At 35.8% G+C, this 26,713-nt stretch overlaps 1 protein-coding gene across 2 annotated transcripts in view; it reads left to right on the plus strand.

Annotated features, from left to right (window-relative positions):
• Positions 1-2,435: 2,435 nt before the first annotated feature.
• CNGB3 (cyclic nucleotide gated channel subunit beta 3) overlaps positions 2,436-26,713 on the plus strand; it is a gene marked incomplete at both ends in the record, with an annotated part of 145,931 nt that continues 121,653 nt past the window's right edge. For both annotated transcript variants that reach the window (XM_080802459.1, XM_080802460.1), the window contains 3 exons: positions 2,436-2,546; positions 8,578-8,659; positions 17,301-17,427. In XM_080802459.1, the coding sequence (XP_080658585.1) occupies positions 2,436-2,546; positions 8,578-8,659; positions 17,301-17,427 (320 nt within the window). The remainder of the gene's footprint in view (positions 2,547-8,577; positions 8,660-17,300; positions 17,428-26,713) is intronic.

Raw genomic sequence — 26,713 nt, forward strand, 5'->3', positions numbered from 1 at the left:
GGCCAACAGACACATGAAAAGATGCTCAGTCAATATCACTCATCATCAAGGAAATTGCAAGTCAAAACTGCAATGAGATGTCAATGAACCCCTGTCAGAATAGCTAAAATCAACAACACGAGAAAAGACAGGTATTGGTGAGGACGCAGAAAGAAGGGCATTTTTTTGCACTGTTGGTGGGAATAGAAAGTGGTCCAGCCACTCTAAAAGACAGTATGGAGGTTCCTCAAAAAGTTAAAAATAGGACTACCCTCTGATCTAGCAATTGCACTACTGGGTATTTATCCAAAGATCATAAAAACTCTTATTCAAAGTTATACATGCACCCTGATGTTTATAGCAACATTATCTACAATAGCCAAACAATGGAAACAGCGCAGGTATCCAATGGCTGTAATGACTGATGAATGGATAAAGAAGATGTGGTATACTTATGGGCACTGGGGAGGGTATGTGCTATGGTGAATGTTGTGAATTGTGTAAGACTGATGATTCACAGACCTGTACCCCCGAAACAAATAATACATTATATGTTAAAAAAAAAAAAAAAGAAGAAGATGTGGCATACACACACACACATACAAAACATAATATTATATTACTTGGCCATAAAAAAGAATGAAATCTTGCCATTTACAATGACATGGATGGAGCAAGAGTATTATGCTAAGCAAAATAAGTCAGTCGGAGAAAGACAAATACCAAGTAATTTCACTCCTATATGGAATTTAAGAAACAAAACAAATGAACAAAGGGACAAAAAAAGAGAGAGACAGCAGCAAACCAAGAAACAAATTCCTAAGTATTGAGAACAAACTGATGGTTTCCAGGGGGGAGGTTGGTGGAGTGTTGGGTTAAATAGATGATGGGGATTAAAAAGTGCAGTTGTTATGATGAGCACTGGTGTTGTATGGATGTTGAATCACTATATTGTGTACCTGTAACCAATAGTACACTGTATGTTAACTAACTGGAATTTAAATAAAAATTTAAAAATAAAAAAAATTTTAAAAATTCTATTCAGTAGAGACTTGAGTTTCTTTTCTATATAAAGATAGAATAAAATGTGAGAATAAAATAAGTCTCCACCTTCAAAAAGTTTAACTTTATTGGTTCAGAAAAAAAATCTGTGGTGTGGTAAGATATATTTTTTTTTCAAATTAATTAATTAAAAATCCAATGGAATTAGGTAGGCTTATAAAACTAGGAATCACATATGTAGCTTTTATGATAATCCAGTGATTTGTAAGAAAATTGCGAACTTATAAGAAGTTTTAGAACAAATTGCTTCTAAGCAACAAAATACATATCCTCTAAACTGTTTTTATCAAATATACTGTCTCTGTTACAGGCTGAATTATATTTTCTCAAAAATGCGTATTGAAGTCCTAATCCCCCGGACCTCAAAATACGACTGCATCTGAGTTAGGGTCTTTAAAGAAGTAATTAAGTTATAATGAGTTCACTGAGGTGGGCCTTAATCCAGTATGACTGGCTTCCTTATAAGAAGAAGGAACTGGGGACACAAACATGATCAGGGGAAAGACAAAGTGAAGACACAGGGAGAAGATAGCTATCTATAAGCCAAAGAGAACTAGAATACTTCCTTCCCTCATGACCCTCGGAAGAAACCAACCTTTCGGACACTTTGATCTAGGACATTAATAATTCTTCCAAAATTGTGACAAATAAATTTCTATTGTTTAAGTCATCCAGTCTGTGGTGATTTGCTTTGGCAGCCCCAGCAAACTAACATACTCTTTGATTAATTCTAATATAATCATCATTATGAATCTGAGAAGAACATTTAGGCTATTGGTAATACAAAGCTTCATTTTATGATTTTCCATTATAATTTCTAAGAGTTCCATTAATCTGATCAATTAATAAAATACTTATGAAAAAAAAACAAGAAGGACAGAAAAAGGAAAAAAAATAGTTATCTCCTGGTGTAGAACCAGAGATGGGAACTTTGGGGGGAATGAACTGTTGTTCCTTATAAGCCCTTACACACATATTATTTTTTAATCATTTACATGTTACTTTGATTAAATTAGATAGATGGAGATGGGTAGGTGGGTAATTAGAAAAGAAAAATAAATAAACAAACCAGTGGGCAGTGTGATCACATTTAAACACTTCAAATCAACAATGAAGTTTCATTTAATCCTCCATCCACTTGTAAGCTATTCTCATGAGCATTTTTTCTCTTTAAAGTTCATAAACAGAATTCAAATCACCCAAGTAGAAGTAATTTGCTGCTTTTAAGCCAAAGCCCTGACTAGCTACAGAGTTGCCTCTAGGAATTAACGAGAACAAAATCCCGATTAAACAACTAATTGGCTTGTCTACTAATGAAAAGAAAAACAAAGTACGTTGCTCTACCCTGAGACAGAGTCATAAAAACGGAAGTTTTCAGAACCACCTCAGAGAAAATGTTTAAATCGTTAACAATAAAATCCAACAAGGTGAAGCCTAGAGAAGGGAACGATGAGAATAAACAAGGTCCTGATCCAAGCAATCAGCTTCAGCAATCCACAAGACAGGTATGCTACTTATATTCCTAAATCAGTCTTGATTATCATCATTTTTTGTCTAGTGATTGATTTTTGTCCAGTGTTTTAATATATGCTGTGGTATATAAGATTGCTGTTTCACCTGCTACCATTTGGGTCATACTGTTTGTCCTTGGAAGTTTATCCACATTGTTTTATATATACCATATATATTTGCTTTATTTTTTCATGTATTTGCTGTAAAACAGATTGATAAATTTTTAGAAGATTACATTAGGAGTTGGAAAAGCCAAGTAAAACTTCTCATTGCTGATTTACACTTCTGCATAATTCAAAAAGAAATAATTTCTCAAATATCAAGTGGGCTATATGAATTAGTTTCAACAAAGAATGTTAAACATCCTGGCTGTGGTAAATTACAATTTAACAATAATTGCTTTAGACTAGGAGTTCCTGAAAAGGAAATAGTTTTGCCATTCAGGAAAATTGGCAACGTATGGAGTTACTTTTGATTGTCACAGCTCAGGGGTAGAGCTGTTACTTGCATCTAGTCAGTAAAGACCAGAAATGCTGCTAGACATCCTAGAATGTACAGGGCAGCCCTTCACAATATAGAATTATCCAGTTCAAAATTTCAGTACTACCAAAGTGGAGGAACCCGGCTCTAGATAAGTTTTTTTTCATAAGTTCTAGGTCTATTCATCTGTAAAATGATGATAATACCTGCTTCATAGCCTGTTTTATAAACTAGAGACAATATAGCTAAAGTGCATACTAGAAATTAGCGGCCTCCCTTTCAAGTAAGTGTGGCCTTTTTTGTGAGTTCTCTCTAGTGGATTGCGAGTGACTAGTGTTCATATGATAATAGTATAGCATCATATGGTAATAGCATTGTATTATATAGGAAAAGGTCTCTATTTTCTAGAGACACATACTGAAGCATTTAGGGATCAATTATCATGACTAAAATTGACTCTTAAACACTTCACCAATAGGGTGACGATAAAGTACTGGAAGGGGCACCTGGCTGGCTCATTCGGTGGAGCATGTGACTCTTTTTTTTTTTTTTAAGATTTTATTTATTTATTTGACAGAAATCACAAGTAGGCAGAGAGGCAGGCAAAAGGGGGTGGGGGAAGCAGGCTCCCCGCTGAGCAGAGAGCCAGATGCGGGGCTTGATCCCAAGACTCTGGGATCATGACCCAAGCCGAAGGCAGAGGCTTAACCCACTTAGCCACCCAGGCGCCCCATCGGTGGAGCATGTGACTCTTGATCACAGGGTTGTGGGTTCAAGCTGCATAATGAGTGAAGATTACTTAAAAATAAAATATTTTTAAAGAGGGAAAAAAAATAAAGTGCATAGTAGAGGCTTCCCAAATGGCAATTACTATTATTATTATAATAATTTGTGTTTATATGATAAATATAAGTCCAAAGTGATAATTATATGATCAATAGTCACTTATAACTATCTATAGAATAATTTTCATAAATTACTGACTAGATTTACCTAACAGTGCTGTGTAAGATTTTTAGAGCAATAATTATTTTCCCATCTAAAAGACTCGGATGAAGGATGTCAAGTACAAGCAGGAGTGTACCTCAGGGACTAAAATAGCATGGTCTAATGACTCAGGTTTAAATGAGCCTGGAGAATAGAAAACACCAAGATTACTTAGCATTTGCCCTGGAAAATTTGTCTTTGATTTCTGATTAACAATTGACTGTGTTTGCACTGGAGAGCAGATATGGACAATGTGCTTAGCATTGCTTCATGAGAGTACCCTTGAATTTTTTCTAATTCTTACCCTAATATAAATATTCCCACATTTTGAAAATTATTTATATGTTTAAAAACTCATGGAATATCACAGATGTTGAACTGGGTATTTTCCTTTAGCTAGTCTTGTGTTTCTTGCTGGAAAAGTCACTTCAATGATATTTAATCCCTGCCTGTCATAATTATTTTCCAACAGAACACATAAAAATAACTAATATGTTATTCTCTCAGAGAACATATAGCTAACAATAATTTCTATGTGCCAGGAAAGTTGCTATCCTGTTCCCAGTACTATTGTATTAAATCTTCAGAGTAACCATGAGTCCTGTTATAATTTGTTGCTTACACACAACTGACAACTGACAAAGCTTGGACTGGAGCCCTGTTCTATCTGACTGTTGCACCTGAGAGCTAAATCTCTAGGCTATACTTCTCCAGAACAGATGAATTATAGTTGAATCAACTTTCTAAATACTCAACTCACTGGATAAAGGAATGTTAGAGAGAAGGCAAAAAGAACTGAAACTCCTTACACAGTTCTTTCCTTCAGAAACAGTAAGATGGTCTTTAGCTTCCAAGTGTTTGAATTTCTTTCAAACTTCTTCTTGTGACTGAGTTCTAGTTTCACAGCATTGTGGACCCTGAATCCCCAAGGAAATGTTGGAAAAAAAAAAAAAAAAGACTGGGGGCATCATATTGCCTGATTTCAAGCTATATTACAAAGCTGTGATCACCAAGACAGCATGGTTCTGGCACAAAAACAGACACATACACCAACTGAACAGAACAGAGAGCCCATATGTGGAATTTCAACTCTGGCCAACCAATCTTTGACAAAACAGGAAAAAATATCCACTGGAAGAGAGACAGTCTCTTCTATAAATGGTGTGGAGAAAACTGGATATAGCTATATACAGAAGAATGAAATTGGACTATTCTCTTACACCATACACAAAGATAAACTCTAAATGGATGAAAGACCTCAGTGTGAGACAGGAATCCATCAAAATCCTAGAAGAGAATATAGGCAGTAACCTCTTCGACATCAGCCACAGCAGCTTCTTTCAAGACAGGTCTCCAAAGGCAAGGAAATGAAAGCGAAAATGAACTTTTGGGACTTCATCAAGATAAAAAAAAACTTCTTCACAGCAAAGGAAACTGTCGACAAAACAAAAAGGCAACCCACAGAATGGGAGGAGAGATTTTGCAAATGACACTACAAACAAAGGGCTGATAGCCAAGATCTATAAAGAACTTCTCAAACTCAACACCCAAAAAACAGATAATCAAGTCAAAAAATGGGCAGAAGACATGAGCAGACACTTCTCCAAAGAAGACATACAAATGGCTAACAGACACATGAAAAAGTCCTCATCATCATTAGCCATCAGGGAAATTCAAATCAAAACCACATTGAGATACCAACTTACAACAATTAGAACAGCAAAAATTGACAAGGCAAGAAAAAACATATATTGGAGAAGTTGTTGAGAAAGGGGAACCCTCTTACACTCTTGGTGGGAATGCAAATTGGTGTAGCCACTTTGGAAAACAGTGTGGAAATTCCTCAAGACATTAAAAATAGAGCTACTCTATGATCCAGTAATTGCACTACTGGGTATTTGCCCCCAAAATATAGATGTAGTGAAAAGAAGGGCCGTATGCACCCCAATGTTCATATCAGCATGTCCACAATAGCCAAAATGTGGAAAGAGATAAGATGCCCTTCAACAGACAAATGGATAAAGAAGATGTGGTCCAGGGACACCTGGGTGGCTCAGTTGGTTAAGCAGCTGCCTTCAGCTCAGGTCATGATCCCAGCGTCCTGGGATCGAGTCCCACATCGGGCTCCTTGCTCCGCAGGGAGCCTGCTTCTCCCTCTGCCACTCTGTCTGCCTGTGCTCACTCTCTCTCTCTCTCTCTCTCTGGCAAATAAATAAATAAAATCTTTTAAAAATAAATAAATAAATAAATAAATAAATAAATAAATAAGAAGATGTGGTCCATATACACAATGGAATATTAGCCATCAGAAAGGATGAATACCCAACTTTTGCATCAGCATGGTTGGGACTGGAGGAGATTATGCTAAGTGAAATGAGTCAAACAGAGAAAGTCAATTATCATATGGTTTCACTTATTTGTGGAACATAAAGAATAGCATGGAGGACATTAGAAAAAGGGAAAAATGAAGGGGAAGAAATCGTAGTGGGAAAAGAACCATGAAAGACTATGGACTCCGGGAAACAAATGGAGGATTTTAGAAGGGAGGGTTGTGGGGTGTTGGGTGAGCCTGGTGGTGGATATTAAGGAGGCCATTGATTGCATGGAGCACTGGATCCATGCATGAGCAATGAATCATGGAACATTGCATCAAAAAATAATGATGTACTGTATGGTGACTCGCATAACACAATAAAAATAAATAAATAAATCCTTAAAAATATAGAAATAGTAATACTGGAGAAGTGCTTAGACTAAACACAGGTAGAACAACTCTTGGTGTATATCCCATGACAGTAATACTGGAGAAGTACTTAAACTAGACACAGGTAGAACAACTCTTATGTATATCCCATGACATTCTGATGGTACCAATTTATGGATGTTAACATGAAGTCTATGGGCATCACATTATATTTTAAAAGGCATATTTTGGGAAATTATTTGCATCTATATTCTTTAGATGTAATAATATGTTGGTTGAGGAAATAGAGTTATTCTCTAGTTTCAAATATGCTAAATATTAAAGATGACAGAAAGTTAAAAATCATTTTTATCAATAGAATATAACCTTTTAAAGTGACATTTAAACAACAAGTTTCTGAAATACAAATAGATGTTTTGAGGCCTATAGGAAGATATTCAGGAATGAATAAATCGATTCACATTGTTCTTTTAAAGTTTCATTTAAAGAGTTTCTTCTTAAAAAATAAATAAATAAATAAATAAAGAGTTTCTTCTTAAACCAAAATATCATAGGTGACTTCCGTTGGTCAATAACCAATAAATCAAGATCTGCAAACTAAGACTATTCCAAACTCTCATACTACAGAATAAGACACCATTCACATAAATCAACATTTGTATACATGAAAATACTATAATGGAATGTTTATGAATAACATCATAATATGATGTAAAAGTACTTGATTGAAGTCAGAGGGCTTTACCACTACTTCATAATATATCCAGGGATCCATATCTTTCTAGCTACTTAATCAATTTCCTACTCAAGAACATAAAAATAATAATAGCTGTCTTGCCTAACGCATATGGTTACTGTCAGGCTTAAATTAAATCATCTGATTAATTTATTTTCCAGTTTACAATGTTCCTGACATATAGTGCCTATAAATAATGTCAAACACCCCATCAACACTTGTGAAATTCTCAAGGCCCTTGTCCCTGCCTATTTAGCTAGCCTTATTTTCTCACACTATTTCCCATTCAACCATTTCTACTTTAGTCTCCCCCAAGTATACAATCACACCTTGGACTATTGTTAAAGAGGCATCCTCTGCCTGGAATATTTTCCATATCCTGTTTATTCAAAAAAGAAAATCATCTTGATTTGTAATACTCTCCTCCCTTTCCTTCTCCTCCTGTAGAATTGACCATTCCACCCTTCTGTCCTGTTCTATCCTCTACATTGTCTCATCACCTATAATATTTCCTTACATTTATATTTTTTAGTGTTTGTTTCCCCTTCTAAACTGTGAACAGCTTGGGAGCCAACATTTCCATAGTCTTTCCTTATATCTCTGTCCCCATAGGAACATCCTCAGACACGCACCGGCCACATCCAGTGAGACATACATACATTTCAAAGGAAAACTTAGAGGCTCAGACAAATGAGACAGAAACAAATGAAATCAACAAAGAGAAGAAAGAAGAGAGCTCTGAATTAAGAAACTAGACTACTTTCTTCTCTCTTTCACTTTAAGTTCTACTACTAAAGACATAGACCAAAGCCAACACTGGAGCTGTGGGGAGTGAGGAGTGAAATTGGGTGAACATGTGCCAGGGAGATGCAGCAACCACACAGACAAAAATAGAGTGCCTGAGGCCAGCAAGCCGTGAAGGTCAGGGCTGATTATTCAATAGTAGAGCCAAGAATATTCATTTAAGTACAAGAATTATCATTTGTAGTATACCATAAACAAATGATAAACTTTGACGATTGGCTTGATCACTGAATGAAAAAACTCTGTTGTATTTTACGTTTAGATTTCTTTTATGTAAATCTGTCATGTACAACCTTTATTTTGTTTCTTAAAGGGAGAAAACAAAAGTGAAAACAAATCTCTCCAAACCAAGATGACTCCTGTCACATCTGAAGAGTCACACACCAAAATACAAGGTCAGAATCCAAATCTATAGGAAAAAATCTATAAAGTAAAATGCATCTCTCTCTAAATGTGTTACCTTAACTACGTAGATCACCTGGGGTAAACCATACTTGAGATACCTTAAGGATCTGAATGTTTATAAGAACATTATTTCTTCTTTCAGTCACTTACTCAATAAATGTTTTTTTAATACCTACTGTGTGCCAGGCATCAGTCTATGGACTAGATATACAGTAGCAAACAATATGGGCCAAGTCTGTCTTAACATAGGCATATAATGAACAATCTAATTTCAAATAAGTTTTACAAAATAATAAAATCGATGTGGCTTGTACATGTTTAAAGTTTCAATGACCAGACCTCTGCTCTTCTTCCTTTAAACTTTCTCCATTAGAAATCTTATCTAGTACTAAGGCTACCATAACTCATTCCTGTATCAGTGATTCCGTAGCAGGCCCAATTCCTTTTTTAAGACCATGTCCAATATTTTGTAAGTAACCATTGAACATATACACCTGTACGTTCTGCTACCATTCTTTTTTACTATGAGTTGTTTTATAACAGTGATGGTTTCAAATCAACATTTTTTCTCATATAAACATACAGCCTTAATGGTAGGAAACCAAGGATCACATCTTTGGGATGACAAGTTTATTCTTATCTTTGTTATACTTTTTTTGAAGTGTATTTGTAAGCTTAATTTTTCATAGTTGGTAGTAAAAACTCTTGTGGAAGCTTCATTTAACAGAGAAGCTTTTTGAGTCGACAGGAAAAAAAATTAGTTTCATTTAAATCTGCAGAGTTAGCATGTCTTCAAAGGCTTTAATAAGAATAACAGTTATATTTAAGATATTTTGTTTTGAAAAGCAAAATTATTAGTGTTTAAAGATAGCCTTTTATATGTGCTTGGTATTTTTATATTCTTCACTTCAAAACATGCAGGTGCAATGTCACAATATCTGCAGATGTTGATTTCTGATTATAGAACTCTTATCTTCTGCAGAGCGTGGTTTAATTTTTATCTGCCATGGAAATGAAGAACGTAATACATTTTGGATTCAAATAGAGATAACTTTCTAAAGTCCTCTTTTGATTATAATCATCTTTCTTAGGCTTCCACTTCACTTATAGCACATTAAGTCCTGCTTTAAAAAATGTTTTGGTACCAGTAGAGGATATGTAAATGATTTCCTTAATAGTTTATGATATTGGAAGGTGACTTAGTGTGGAAATGGATCAAAGTTAGGTGCCCATAGCTAGTATGGTATGGTAGGTTGACTAATGGCTCTTAAAAGACATCCATACCCTAATCCCTAAAAACTATGAATTTTTTACATGAGGGGAAAAAAACACTGATGTTATTAAGTTAAGGAGTGTGAGATGGGAAGATTATCCAGAAGGCCTCAATATAATTAAGGAGTTCTTGTAGGAAAAACGCGGGAGAGTCAAAGACAGAAGAAGATGGGATGATGCAATCTGAAGACGGAGGAAGGGCAGCCTCTACAAGCTAGAAAACAATAAACCAGTGTTGTTCTAAGCCTGTAAGCTTGTTTGCTACAGCATCAGAAAACTAATCTATATGGCTTTAAAATACTCTGTACTTAATAACAAAAGAGAAATAAGAAATTGAGTTTTGCTGCAATCAATAGCGTAAATTCAGTACATTGACAGTATATAGTACTAGCAAAAGCACTGGTTTTAGAGTTTGACACGCTTGAATTCAAATTATATCTCTACCACTTAATAGCTTTGAGTGACCTTACTTAGTCAAGATAGTTGACATCTCTGAGTCTCAGTTTGCTCATGTATAAAATAAGGTTAACACTGTCATCAATCTTGTAGGTTGTAAGTACAAATTAAATTAGTTAATATATGTAAAACATTTAGCACTGAGGTTGATAAATTCCAATGTTGGTAGAAGTCAGATAGTGTAAATGAGGACCATGCATGCTCTGTTTAAACAGGCCAGAGGCCAGGCTCCAAGCAATCACTGCCATGTGGGGATGAGAGGTGAGTGCTGCCAGATATCAAGAGCAACTGCAAATACAAATTTTAACTTGAAATCTCCCAATTTTTAAATACCAACTTTTTTAAATGTTTGAATATTCTCTTTTTAAATCACTGAAATAAAAACTAAAATCTTGCCATATGACCATTTTGTGATCTCTAACCAACCACATGGTAGGTACTTGATGTTATTCATGTATGTATTCATGTATGAATAGTGACAACCCTTGACAGAATTCTGAATCTTGCAATTCAAGATTCTTACTCTTCCCTTTCTATCACTCATGCCCTCCATCCCATATTTGTGTTGCAAACAGACTGCAAGTGTAGTATCCTCTTCTGGGCCTCCTGTGCCAAATAGCTGTCTACAGCCGAGAGCTCTAGGTTCCAAGTCTAATATATTTCCAGGTCTGCAGAGGTGCCCCAGGCCTTGCCAGTCCCCCATCACCATCCAAAATGACCTGTGCTGCATCTCAGCCAACTTAGTTTGGACAAAAATCTGGAAAGTTAAAAACCACTCTAGAATTAAAAATACTCTAAAAAATAAAGTATATTAATTTTTTAAATATAGCAGGAAAAAAGAAGGGAAAATCCTAGCTTGTTTAATAGGAAACCACTCTTTAGTTCTTGATAATCACAGTTAACTTATACAAATTTCATTTGCCTTGTATGAAATAGGAGAATAGCCAGACTATGTACAGAAATTTAATTTTTAAAAATCAGTAAAGTCTTCCCTATATAAGATCAATCAGTTCCATTGTCATGCACAGTAGCTACTATGGCTAATTTTAGTAGTATAGTCCACTTTCTATAAGTGTCAATTCTACTCATCAGCCAAAAGACAAAGTGGGAATATAGAAATAACAACAACAAAATGAATGAAACTTTTTGCCAAAACTACTTAAGCATATTTTTCTGCTTCATCCAAAAAGAAAAAAAAAAAGGAGAAAGAAAAAACCCTTATAATGAAAACAATTACTTACCATTAATAAACTTAATAAGAAATATTCTTTCAAAATGATACCTGATGTGATGATGAACAAAAGGAATGAGAAAAGAATCAACACAGCATGTGAAATTTCTGAAAACTTGGTCTAGAAAAAAGATAAATTTGATTGTTCTTTATAATTTGACATGATGAAGGAAAGTACTAACCATGCGGATTTAGCAAGGGACAGGGATGTAATTTGGGAAGGGATGGAGCCTTCAGTGGCAAGGGCTCCAGGGTAAGAAAACCTATGGGTAACTGGAAAACCATTCAAGGGAGAGAGTCAGCCCTAGGAGCTAATTGCTCTCTCTGCCTCTCACTCATAGTCAACATGGCTTCATTTTTCATGATTGCTGCATTTCTCTCTGCATATCCACTCTGGACTGCTCTCACTCCCATCTACTCATTTCCCAGTCTAAATTCCAGAGAGAATGGTCTGACAGACTTAGATAGCAACCATTATTCCTATTGGGCAGAGCCTATCATACCACCACCCAAATCACCAGCCAACTGTGGACTGGCCACCTTCTTTAGATCAGGTCACCATCTGTACGCACAATCAGTAACCATTCCTATGTATAATACAGAACAGAGATGCCTCGTTAAAGGTGGAGAAGTAAAGAGATCTGATCAGCTAGGAGAAGTTAGGCATAGAGATTATTCTTTGTTTTAAATATCAAATAGAAGGCCAGACTCTTAACTGAAAAACTTCCTCGGTTTCCACCTATTTTACGAACTAAAAACTTAAGAGATTCTAACCAATGTGGATAGGATGTTTTTTATTTTTACTTTTTATTTTTCTGATAAAATACTATATATTTTATAGTTTTCATGATTTAAATATACCTGCATAATTCAATTAAATCGAACTGTTTTTAGGCTTTTTTTTTCTGCTAAAGAATATAGATGATTTGTAAGAAGTTGCATTCTGCTTTCCTGATTCCTGAAACACTTTTAAGTAAATAACAGCTCCTGCATGCTTCATTTATGTCAATGCTGTGCAGATTTGAAAGAGTTAATAGACTTTTTTTAAAGCTAATTTATCCCAGTCAGGCTGGTGGAACACTGTGTTTATATTGCATTTTTCTTGAATGGAGTCTTTATCTAATCCTCACAGAAATACCCATGACAAAAGTATTTCTCATTTTATGGATGAGGAAACTGTTATAGAAAAGCAACTTATCCAGAGTCACCCAGAGAATTAGTGATGTAAGGATTAGAGTTCTGTATTTAGTACCCAGCACCAGTAACTCACCACACTCTTTAATATAAACTGTACGTTAAATGTATTTTCTAGATGAACTAATCCCAGTACAAAAGTACCTGAAACTAAGCATGACATTGAAGGAGGACAGGATCCGGCATTTTGCGCAGTACAAAAGCTACCTTAGATGGCTCTGTATTTTTTGTTGATTAATTCATTTCTTTGCTTGTGATGATGTATCTTAAAATTAAAAAAGAAAACTCCCTAAATATAAAAATCTCTTTAGGACTTTCTGGCACATTAAGGCTGACTAGAAGACTTCTAACCTCTGATCCAATGCAAGGACCCCATTTTACCTCCCTTAATGCAGTCTCCAGCATCTGTCTATCTACCTCCAGCAACAGAGGTTTCACTGCCTCACAAAGCCATATGTTTCACTGTAAGACAAATGTAGTTGTTAGAATGTCCGGGATTTTATTTGTCCGTTTTGTAAATCCCATTGATGGATCTTTCTTCTGCCTTCTGCTAATATGAAATAATATACCAGATATTATATTATTAAATTAATTAAAATAATAAAATATATTAAAATAATATTCTTTTCTATACAACAGCCCTTCAAAGAATCTGAAATAACTGCCACATCACTAGTCAGTCTTCAGTACTTTAGCTAAAGACTCTAAGTTCCTTAACCATGCCTTATGAGATGGTTTCCAGAACTCTCACCTACTCTGATTCTTTCTCCTCTGGATTTTTTATAGATTGCATGAGCATTTCTAATATAAAATATTCCATTTTTCAAATTCTGTGACATTTTAGGACACTTCCTCAGGTTCCATTTTATACACATCGGTATAATATTTGCCAGCTTCCTCCATGTCATTTGACAATCCACAAAGATATAATAAAATGTCAAATATGGTCAAAGTGTTATAGTTAAAAATTTTGTAAGAACACTAAATATTCTAGTAACAACAAAATTAAACACAGGCTGAGTCAAAAATACAATCTCAAGTACCAGAGACTAATCATAAATTATACGCTTCTTAAAACTGTTATTTACCATTTAATTACAAATGTTCATTCATTAAGATGAAAATGATAGTGTCACTTATGCATATAATCAAAGTACTCAGACTTAGTTTTTGTTAACTCACCTAACATCTAATTACTCAGATATTGTTGGTGTCTAATAAAAGGAGATTTGTTTTTGAGACAGAACCCACAGTGTATTTGGTGTTTTAAGAGTTAGAAATTTAACCAAGTGATATCATCACCCACATCAAACATTTCAACGAATAAAAGCATTTTCAAGTCTTTTCCTTTTTATATCCATCCAAAAAAAAAAAAAAGCCAACTGAACCAACACCTGTCTAATTCACAACCTTATTCCCAAATTAGGTTCTTTGGATTCCTCCTTTTCCAGCAATTATTTAGTACCACTGATAAAATGTGGAAGGTTAATGGCTTTGTGCATCACTTATTTCCTCACTTGAAGATGGAAGCAGATGTTTCACACCTGCACAGGTCTCTTTAATGTGCTGCTACAAGGGGGCCAAGCAGTTTGAAAGTGTATTACAGAGGCCCAGAACGAGATGCTGCCAGGCCAAAGACAGAATCAGCCAGGTGTGTGGAGGGCAAATTCAGTACTCATTCTTGCACATTCAATAAAAGCAACCATATCAGAACACTTTGATTCCAGATTTTACTATCTGCCATGGGCACACATTCCAGGGCAGAATTTGACTAAGTGTACTGATGAGATCTGGCAATTGCTATGCAATGTGCAAAGAGCACAGCTGGCAGAAAAGACATACACTATTAGTTTGGGCAGCTACAAAACAGGGAATCCTGCTGTCCATGTGTGAAGCAGGGGAAAACTACAATGTGAGGGTGACAAAACTTCACCCAGATGCCAGACCAAGATTTGCTGTGTATTTTAGATTTCTTCCATGATGAGGATGATGCAAACAATCTGGCCATCTGTTCCCACAAACAAATAACATGTTGCATGGATAAAAAGACACCCACACTGACTATAGTTGACAGGGATCCTTTTGTTTTAAGTCCTCATGAGTATGTTTAAAGTTGTTCAGCTTAGAATCCAAGAATGGTCAATAATTGGTTTCTCATTTTCACCAACGAGCTGTGATTAAGGATTTATTTTGTAATTAAAATGCTTATCCACAAAGCAAATTAGGCTGGAATTAATTTCTAAATAGCCTAAACTTCCCATAGTAGAAGGAGTGTCATTTTAGAAGGTGTTGATAATGTCTAGAAAAGATCTGGTAAGATATAAGGATCTAATTAGAGTTAGTTTAATCCAAATGTTATAACGATAAACAGAAATTCCTTATTAGAAGAGGAAAAGAGAACTGTTACAGGATAGTCATTTAATTGGTACTAGCAGAAAAGTAGTACTGTAAATGCAATGCATATGCTATAGCTTGAATGAGTAATGGAAGTATGCGATGCAACTTATATTCATTTGCTTTTATAAGAAATGGTCAATAAAAGCCTCTTAAGAAATACTCTGTTTTATAGATTATGCTTGTTTTATATTCAGGAGGGATTTTTTTATGATTCTTTTACTCATATTCCATGCTCTATTTCAATACTAATTTGGGGGGAGGGATGCAGGTGCTCTTAGAAAAATATATGAACACAATGGTTCATAACCTTTTTTGGCCCCGACTTCTTTGAGAAACTCATGTTAACCTTAAATCCTCTCCATGTAAAAAATGCATATGCAACATACAGTCTCAAAAGTTCCAATCCATAGGTGCACTAGGCAACTGTGGCCAGAGGTTAAGAACTCTGCTCTAAAAGATCTTACAGTATTTACCCCAGTGTTTGTAGATATGGGAAAAAGATTTGGCTTTCACTTTCCTAGGCAGCAATATGTAGTATAATGTTAGAGATTTGAAAAATGATTTTTTGTTAGATAAAGAGAATTAGGAAAATATGGCTTAAACTGAATACATAGGGAAAATAAGACCTTCTCTCTTATTTCTACCAAAAGCTTCTTAGTACAAAATGACATATTGAAAGTGCATTTTTTTTACTCTGAAATCTGTTCAGTACTGATAAGCTTGCTAGGGTACCACATGTGCTTGTGTAAGAAGGACCCTATCCTGCACTCTCAGTTAAGTTTCTGTATTTGTGGGAATATTTCATTTGGCATATAGACTCTAGACACAGACTCCAAGAACATGATTACAGTAATGGTTCTTTGTATCCTAAGTAAAATAAGGAATTTGGAGGTTTTTCATTTAAACATACTACTGTGGTTTCTATTTCTAGCCAGAATTACTGTAATTCTGAAATAAATGTAGGTAGGAGATACATAATGAAGAAACTTGTTTTTGGAAATCCAGAGATTTCAGCTTTCTTAGTCATAAGCTTTTTAAAACTCTAAGTAGTGAGTCCATTTTGTGATTCCCTTTATTCCTGAAACATGTTCCTGAAAAGTTTTGTACTTTGGAAGATTTAAATGGATCATAGGAATTTTCATATTAAAGGACTTACGTGGTAAAAACTTTTGTGAAAGTAAGTGATCACATATGATTTATCATTTTTGTGAATCCAGATTTTAAATAATGGATTGGCTTAAGTTTTTCCAATTATAATGTATTACAAAAAAATAAAAGTTATGATTTGAGCATTGATTCTAATTTCCTAAGCACAGGAGATCCAATTAAAAATAAATTAGAAACTGTAGACAATGAATAACCATTAAATTTTGTTCATTCTACTTCTTTGCTCCTTCTATATTTTCTTTTTATATTAAGTCATTTACTTTCATTAAAATTTTCTCTATAATCCAAATATTTAGCAGTGAATTGATTATTTTCTTGGCACACTACAATTTAAACTATTTTAATTAGAAATTGTATTTGTAGGCTTGAAGGGAAAATTTTAACTTTTGGACTAAAAATGAAGCTAGTACATATTAGTTTGTATTGCTTATTCAGAAAAGATGTCATAGCTAAAGATGATCAAAACAAAACAAAAAATTTTGTCTCATTAAAAAATTAGAATGCAAAATTCTAAAATAATGTCAATGATATCACTTCTCTCTGTGTTATTCTTCTGAATTTTATGAGGCTTCAGTTTCAGCCACAAATTATGAATAATACTATAGCAGAACTGAAATGCCTTTTGAATGATTATTCCTTATTAATCTCAGTTTAGCTAGTTTCAAAGAGAAATATACCAAATGAACCTTTTGCTGCATAATACACAAACTCTAAGTATACTTTTTATCAGCCTGAAGATATCTACAAGTTAATTTCACCTGCATAAGGTCCAACTTTGTTTAGCAAGAATCCTAGGGGAAGCATTCCTATGACTATTTTGGAGAAACAAGAAGCATTTATAATTTATACTGTACAATATGACTTATCAAGAGTGGCATATATTCTTCTGTCTAAATGTTGTTTCCTTTCCACAGATAAAATCTCCGAGAAAAATTCACTCAAAGATCTGACCCCAAGCCCTGACCATCAAAATGCAACAGAATCAAAGGGAGCAACGCCAGAGCAGAAAGAAATGGAGACTGGGAAAGAAGTCTTAGTCAGGTGAGAATTGAATAAAACGCACATTACATGTTAGATATATTGCTCAGGCTTCAGTGAAGAAATCAAATGTGTATTCCCCACTTCAGCTGAACAAAGGTGAGGACAACAGTAGTCACATAAAACAGAAGAACTGGCTGAAAGTTAAAGGTTTTTTCTGTCCAGTTCACTGTCCCTTACTAACTAGTCCTGGTCACTAACCAGGATCTCTAGACAACCATTTAGCTATAGGCCAGATCACGCCAGCAAAAACATGGTAGTCACATGTCTGAGTCATTAATATCATCAAGGAAGCAGCCTACATATTTACTAGACATTAATTTTTAAAAAGAAGAAATTGAACAGAATATATAATTCTTTTCCAAGTTCACAAAGAAACAGTCAATCCAATTCTGTAAATATTTTATTGTTTAGTTGTTATTTCCTTTTATCTGCTAAAGAAAGTGTAGCATGATAACCAAGAATAATTACAGTAACAGGTAATCTTTATGGCACTGAAGAAATACAGTTTTATAAACTCTTACCACAAAATTATTGGAAATACCACAAAAGAGATGACAATTTCAATGTGAATAAGTGAATCCACAATAAAACACAACTAGGATCCCCTTCATTTTGCCACTTCTTGGCATGCTATTATGTGCCTGCTGATCCAATTTGAATTGCTTAATTATAGTTAATATAATTGCAATAGGCTTATGGAATAATAAAAGCATACTCTTATTTAACAGGCAAGAAGACTTGTCATTTAAAAAGAAATTAGAAGTGCCTTTTCCTCCCCCTAAGTCCCCCTCCCTACTTCTTTCTCAACAGCTCCTACACTGTGTTAAACCCTGTGCTGCCAATAGGAGTTACAGTGATAATCTAGGACACAGTGTATTGCAGACTGAACAACAGGCATCAGAAAGAGAAGGTACACTTTCAATAAATACAAATTTGGCTATATATGAAATTAAATATGAGTTCACTCTATCACATGCATATACATAAAAAGCTGTTTGACAAAAATTAAACCTGACATACTATTTAGGCCGAGAGATGTTTAAACTCTGGGTTGAAGACTAAAATCTTACAACTGAGCTAATTATTTATATTATTTTTATAACTGTTGGTGTTTATAGAATGATTTGCAGTTCTTTTAGTGGATCATTATTATCTTCACTTTACAGATAAGCAGCCAAGGCACAAGGAGGTTAATTGGCTTGCCTATAGTAATAGGGTCAGCTCAGGCAAGATTGGACTGCACAAGACTCAAATTCCTCAGTGGAACTTTTTCCTCCCTCTCATGAATTCACTTATTTCAATCAACAGCTTAACCTCCTGAACCAATCTCTCCTTCTGCCATTTATTTTAGTATACTTAATTTTTTTGTAATAACCAATGGTGATAGACACGTTTTCAAAGGACTGAAGTGGAAGCCATAGCTAACATTTTAGGGATATATTGCTCTTAAACCAAATCCATTTCTAGTATTGTACTCTTCTAAAATATGAAAATGGAAAACTTTCAGTTACCCAGAAAGTGGATCAATCATTGTATCTCAAAAACAGAAAACTCCTTGAATGACCCTTAATACCATGCCTGTACTGTCTCTTCCCCTATTTTCCTATCCTTCTACTCCCGTCACAATGGCCCTAATTCAGTCTCTTATACCTGTGAATTCATCTTTTTTTCTGGAATAATTGATTGTTCTTTCTGCAATATAGGCGGCGAAGTGCCTTGAGAATTATTGACAAACTGAGTAAATCCAAATTAGCTTAAAACTCTTACTTTGTTGTTAGATGGCTGGTCACACTTTTCCTCAGGAATGAGTGAAAACCAGCTGCATTGAAGGAGCAACTTTAATGGGTCACTAAAAGTTCCATTGTCACTTTTGACTAATATTATGGGAATCCTAACATCTGAATACCATGTACAACTTTCCAAAGACTTCCTATTTCAATTTCATTGACATTAATAGTACCACATCTAGAATCCTAGACAGCAGGGGTTTTATACATCGCTAGAAAATGTCAATTATAGGGCGCCCTGGGTGGGTCAGTGGGTTTAAGCTTCTGCCTTCAGCTCAGGTCATGATCCCAGGGTTCTGGGATCAAGCCCCGCATCGGGCTCTCCGCTCAGCAGGGAGCCTGCTTCCTCCTCTCTCTCTGCCTGCCTCTCTGCCTACTTGTGATCTCTGTCTGTCAAACAAATAAATAAAATCTTTAAAAAAAAAAAGAAAATATCAATTATAATATACTTCCAATTGATAGTGTTATTTCACAGTACTCTCAATGAGTAAAGATCATTTTGGTATTTGCATTTATCAAAAATTAGCAGTTCTTTTTTCTTGAAAAACATTAAGGATTTGATTGATTACAGGCAAAGGATGCTTGTGAATGACTGCTTCTCACCTCAATTTTTTGAATTTGCAAAAAATTAGATTATTAATAAATAAATTTAAAAGTGGATTTCTTGTTCTAAGTTTATTTACATTATCTTCTGCTTTAAGCCCCATATTAATAGGGATTATGTGTCTAGACTGATCAATAAATATTGAGGAAAATGCATGTTATGGATTTTGCTGCCTCTGTGTGTGAAGCACAGTTTGATATTATTGATTATACCTTTAATTTCTGTCACATTCAGAAGATGGGCAGAGGTGGATACCAAGAGAACTAACAGTATATATATACCATACTATATTTACTACAGTATATATAGTAAATCTGTAGACATATTATATAACAGATTTATTATAAAGAATTGGCTCACATAATTATGGAGGCTGAGCAGTCCCAATATCTTCAGTCAGCAAAGCTAGAGGTCCAAGGGAGGCAATGGCATAGCTCTAGTCTGAATATGAAGGCCTAAGAACCAAAATTGTTGGTGTAGTTCCAGTCCAAAAACTGGCAGACTTAAGACCCAGAAAGAACCTATGTTTCAATTTTAGTCCGAGGGCAAGAAGTCCTCAGCTTGCAAACTGGAAGAGATTTCTAAACATAACCCAACTACTCTGGCAAGCTGATGATGAATTTCCAGTCCCCAGATCTGTAAAAAATAAATTCCTGTTGTTTACAGACTACCCAGTCCCTAATACTTTTGTTACAGCAGCTTGAACTAAGACATCACCATTCCCCAAACTCTTTAATGCCTCTGTAATGTTCCCTGTCTCAGATATTGTTTTCTAAGGAAAAAATAGTATAGATATATGTTTAACCCAAATTCTGATATTATGTCTACTTAGCTATTTATATAAACACATAAAAAGGTGAGTAAAGTTTATATTATTATTATAAAGATATAAATTCATAAAATAAAAATCACTTCTGTGATTTTTTTTCATCCAGCCTTCAATAAGAGTCTAAATAAAGTTTAAAACTAATTTTCTAGCTGCAGGAATAATATTTATCTCAAATACATGTCAGCCCAGGAGGAGATATTCTTCAAGATATCCGAGTATTACATGTCCACAGTTCTGACTAGAATCCATTTGTATTAAACTAGCTTTCTTTCTTTATCCTTTCTTTTTATATCCTTTCACAACATTTCTAAATCGTCTATCCAGGGAAAAGAAATTCTTTGCAAATCTTCCCTGAAAAAAAGCAACCAATTCATTATCTTGTCAGATGAATCATTTAACATCTGAAAGACATGGGGTTCACCCCTGGAAGGTCCCATTGATGCTATTTGTCCATTACCAAGAAAAACGGCCTGTTTCTGGCATTCCCTCTCAGCACATTCTTATTTTTTAATATAAAAAAGTATATTTTGATGGACACTAATGAATAGCAAGCAAAAGAAGATGTGTTTTGCCTGGAAACATCAAATAGCTATGTCTGGAAAAGGAGACAGAGTTGAATGGCTGATAGGTTAAGTGGTTAAATGATGAACAAGCAAGTGAGTGAAACGTTCAGTGCCCGTGACTGGGGTGCACTGCAAGACTGACTTTTACAGTATAGTATATGACTTTTCATCACCATTGCTACCCATAATGCCAAGAAGGAAGGTTATTCCTATGAATAGTCTTATTTGTTCATAATAGCAATCAGTCTCTATTTGGGTGGTTTTAAAATAGGCAATCATTTCACAGCAGGAACAATGAGGACAGAATAGAATTCAGAATCTTATCAGCACTCATAAACACTGCCGTTTATTGTCTTGTAGCTAGAAAAAGCAAGAATCACTGCAGTAAAGTTGCTTAAAAATCCATATGTGATTTTATAGTTGAAATAGAAAAGGAATGTCAGCTCTCAATTTTACTAAAATAAAATACAATTTATACTTGAATAATTTAAAAGCTTGTGAAAAAGGAAATCAGTTACATATTTACCAATTTTATGTAATGCATAATAAAAAGGATAAACTGTTACTTTTAGCCCCAAATTAAAATTTTCCTCTGTGGTAACCAATACCTTTATAATTAGGGATTGCAAACACTTTTAACAACACATTGGCATCTGTTTTTAATAATGGCGTCATTTTTAATAATGATTGCTAGCTGCTATTTCTAGCAATATGGCAGACTAAATGTTTATAGAAAATTCCTTGGAGAGAATATAATTAAAAATACTAGATAAAATATAAAATCTACATTTGAATGCATGCCTGAGCTATGGGAAGTAATTCTATTGTTAGAAAGATTCACGAATTGGTGTTTGCTCTGAGAATTTATTCCAAACTTTTATGGCCTACATCTGAGTTAAAATGTGTGATCAATGAAACAAAACCTAGGGTTAAACTATATATGAGGACAGGTTGGAGACTCCTCCATAAAACTAGAATTCTAAAGTGTAACTCACTGGAAGGTAAACTATCCTCTAGAGAGAAAAAGTCTTTGTCTATGTCCTGGCTCTGAGTGGATAAAAAGGAAAGAAATTTGAAATGGGGAGAGGAAAAGAGAGAAAAAAGAAGAGGAAAGGAGAGAAGGAAGGAGCGGGGACAAAAGGGAAGGAAAGGAAGAGAAAGAAAGAGAAGGAAAGAAAAAGAATTCTTAGTCATAAGCATTATTCAAATAAATCTGGAACCAGAATTCCCATGACATTTGTATCCTAGTAAGAAAGACTGAGGCTAAAATAAAATATTTAAAATGATTAGGTTTGGGGGTGCCTGGGTGGCTCAATGGGTTAAGGCCTCTGCCTTCAGCTCGGGTCATGATCCCGGGGTCCTGGGATGAAGCCCCACATCAGGCTCTCTGCTCAGCAGGGAGCCTGCTTCCTCGTCTCTCTCTGCCTGCCTTTCCACATACTTGTGATCTCTGTCTGTCAAATAAATAAATAAAATATTTAAAAAAAAATGGTTGGGTTTGAGAATTGAGATATCTGCCAAAAACAACCAACAAAATTTGGGAAGAAACAGTCTTTAAAACCATGTCTCAAAGTATGCACACAGATAAAGTTCTAATGAACATGAATTCACAATCAAAAATTACTAGATACATCAGGAAACAAATCATTGTGAACAATAAAGCAGAAACAATAATAAACTTCAATACTAGACTCTTAATATCTGCAAAGGGTAAAATGATCAAAAACAGAACATAAAATAAGTATTTTGGGGTGCCTAGGTGGTTCAGTCAGTTGAGCATCCCACTCGGTTTCTGCTCTGGTCATGATCTCATGGGTCATTAGATCAAGCCCCTAACTGGGCTCTGAGCACAGTAGGGAATCTGCTTCTCTCTCTACCTCTGCCCCTCCCCCCACTCTCTATCTCTTTCTAAAATAAATAAATAAATCTTTTCAAAGTAATATGTTTAAAGAAATGGAAAAAAAGATTGAAAGTAAGGCAAGGGAACAAGAAATTGTTAGAAAAGACAAGGCATTTCTGCAATTGAACTATAGAAAAAAAATATATAATCCCTAAAGTTGGGAAGTCATTGGGCCAGTTGCATAATTAGACAGAGTTGAAGAGTCAGTAAAGTCGATGATAGATCTGGGGAAATCACCCAGAATTGTGCCATGGAGAGAAAAAGATGGAAAAATATGAGAGAGACAGTAAGAAGCAGGGAGAAGAGTGTGAGGAGGTACAAAATGCATATAACCAGAATTCTAGGAGATAATAAACCAAATGGCAGAGAATCAATATTCAAAGAGAAAATAAAATTGATGGAAGATGGTAATGCTCAGATTCTGTAAACCAAATGAATACAAATCAGCGTAAATAAAATTAGTTAGGGGCACTACCCACCATTAGTGGGTTAAGTCTCTGTCTTCAGCTCAGGTCATGATCTCAGGGTCCTGGGATCATCAGCGGGGAGCCTGCTTCCCCCTCTCTCTCTGCCTGCCTCTCTGTCTACTTGTGTTCTCTCTCTCTGTCAAATAAATAAATAAAATATTTTAAAAATTAAAAAAATTAAAAATAAATAAAATTAGTTAATCCTAAATATATCTTAGTAAAAGTTAAAAGTGCAAAAGACAAAAAAAAAATTTTTTAACTTAGCCAGAAGGACAATATAGACTACCGAAAATAGGAGAAGTAAACTAATATCTGACTTCTGACATTGACAGTAACAATAGAAACCAATAGACAGTAAAATGACTTTATCAAGATTCTAAAAGTAATTACCAACCTAAAATTCTATACCTGGCAAATTATTCAAAAATAAGGGAAAATACAGATATTTTCAGTCCAACTAAATGAAGGGAGTTTAGAAAAATTTTAATGTATACTGCAGAGAAAAGAAAAATGATCTAAGAAGGAAAGACTCAAATTGGATTAGTCAAAGAACAGTCAGGGAAAAAAAAGAGTTTATTCTAAATATTTCAAGAAGAAAGAAATTTAATATAAGGAATGTGGTAGAATAAAAATTGCTGTAAGAAAGAGTGGGAGGGACACCTGGGTGGCTCAGTTGGTTAAGCAGCTGTCTTCGGCACAGGTCATGATCCCTGCATCCTGGGATCGAGTCCCTACATCGGGCTCCTTGCTCGGCAGGGAGCCTGCTTCTCCCTCTGCCTTTGCCTGCCACTCTGTCTGCCTGTGCTCACGTGCTCTCTCTCTCTCTCTCTCTCTCTCTCTGACAAATAAATAAATAAAATCTTAAAAAAAAAAAAAAGAAAGAAAGAGTGGGAGAGCAAAGATCAAAGGTGGAGATCGCAACCCAGAAATTAGGTAAATGCAGAAAGCAGCAGCCACAGTTTCCCCGTGAATTGAAAACTGGAGACTAGCAGTAGAATATGGAGTTTGAACAAGGTTCAAGAAGCAGCTGTTGGAGGAGGAGTCAAGAGGGCGGAGAAGTAGCAGGCTGAGAGGACATCGGGTAGCAGGAGATCGGCTAGATAGCTTATCAAACCATTGCAAACACCTACAAATCCAATGGGAAATCGAAGAGAAGAAGAGCAACAATTCTAGAAACTGAAAATCAATCACTTTCTGAAAGGTAGGACCTGCGGAGAAGTGAATCCAAAGCGATGGGAAGACAGAACACGGGGGGAGGGGCCAGCTCCCGGCAAGCGGCGGAGCAACAGAGCACAAAATCGGTACTTTTAAAAGTCTGCTCCATGGAGGGACATCGCTCCAGAGGCTAAACCGGGGGGAAGCCCACACGTGGTCAACGTAACCCCAGGTCCCGCGGGGTCACAGAAGGACCGGGGGTGTCTGAGTGCTGCAGAGCTCGCAGGTATTAGAGTGGGGAAGCCGGCTCCAGCAACAAAGCCGAGGAGTGAGCTCTCAGCCCTGGGTTACCTTGTGCCGGTCGCAGGCTGGGTGGGCTCGGAGCGCGGCCAGAGGCCACGGAGACGATGTGAACGGGCGCTTTTCTCCAAGTGCCAGCAATTGACTGCTTTCCTCCAGGTGCGACCGGAGGTCAGGGAGACAGAGGCGGTTGGGAGCTTTTCTCTGAGGGCGCACTGAGGAGCAGGACCCCAAGCTCTCGGCTCCTCCGGGCCGGAGATTGGGAGGCCGCCATCTTCATTCCCGTCCTCCAGAACTCTGCGGAAATTGCTCAGGGAACAAAAGCTCCTGAAAGCAAACCCGAGTGGATACGTTAGCCTGGCCCCGGCAAGGGCGGTGCAATTCTGCCTGCGGCAAAGACACTTGAGAATCACTACAAAAGATCCCTCCCCCCAGAAGATCAACAAGAAATCCAGCCAAGACCAACTGCACTCACCAAGAACAGCGGAATTCTAGAGGAGGAGAAAGCAAATCTCATCTGGACAAAATGACAAGGTGGAAAAACTCACCAAAAAAAAAGAACAAGAGGCAGTACCAAAGGCTGGGGACCTAATCAACACAGACATTGGTAATATGACAGATCTAGAGTTCAGAATGACGATTCTCAAGGTTCTAGCCAGGCTCAAAAAAGGCATAGAAGATATTAGAGAAACCCTCTCCGGAGAGATAAAAGCCCTTTCTGGAGAAATAAAAGAACTAAAATCTAACCAAGTTGAAATAAAAAAAGCTATTCATGAGGTGCAATCAAAAATGGAAGCTCTCACTGCTAGGATAAATGAGGCAGAAGAAAGAATTAGTGACATAGAAGACCAAATGACAGAGAATAAAGAAGCTGAGCAAAGAGAGATAAACAAATACTGGACCATGAGGAGAGAATTCAAGAGATAAGTGACACCATAAGACGACACAACATTAGAATAATTGGGATTCCAGAAGAAGAAGAAAGAGAGAGGGGAGCAGAAGGTATATTGGAGACAATTATTGGAGAGAATTTCCCTAATATGGCAGAGGGAATAAACATCAAAATACAGGAGATGCTAAGAATGCCCCTCAAAATCAATAAAAATAGGTCCACACCTCGTCACCTGAGAGTAAAATTTACAAGTCTTAGCAACAAAGAGAAAATCCTGAAAGCAGCCCGGGAAAAGAAGTCTGTAACATACAAAGGTAAAAACATTAGATTGGCAGTGGACCTATCCACAGAGACCTGGCAGGCCAGAAAGAACTGGCATGATATATTCAGAGCACTAAACAAGAAAAGCATGCAGCCAAGAATACTATATCCATCTAGGCTATCATTGAAAATAGAAGGAGAGATAAGGAGCTTCCAGGACAAACAAAAGCTGAAAGAATTTGCAAACACCAAACCAGCTCTACGGGAAATATTGAAATGAGTCCTCTAATCAAAGAGAGACACTGAAAGTAGTAGATCAGAAAGAAACAGAGACAATATACAGTAACAGTCACCTTACGGGCAATACAATGGCACTAAATTCATATCTCTCAATAGTTACCCTGAATGTTAATGAGCTAAAAGTCCCAATCTAAAGACACAGGATATCAGAATGGATAAAAAAACAAAACCCATCAATATGATGCCTACAAGAAACTCATTTTAGACCCAAAGACACCTCCAGATTTA

Source organism: Martes martes (assembly GCF_963455335.1).
Source record: "Martes martes genome assembly, chromosome: 4".
Lineage (NCBI taxonomy): Eukaryota > Metazoa > Chordata > Mammalia > Carnivora > Mustelidae > Martes > Martes martes.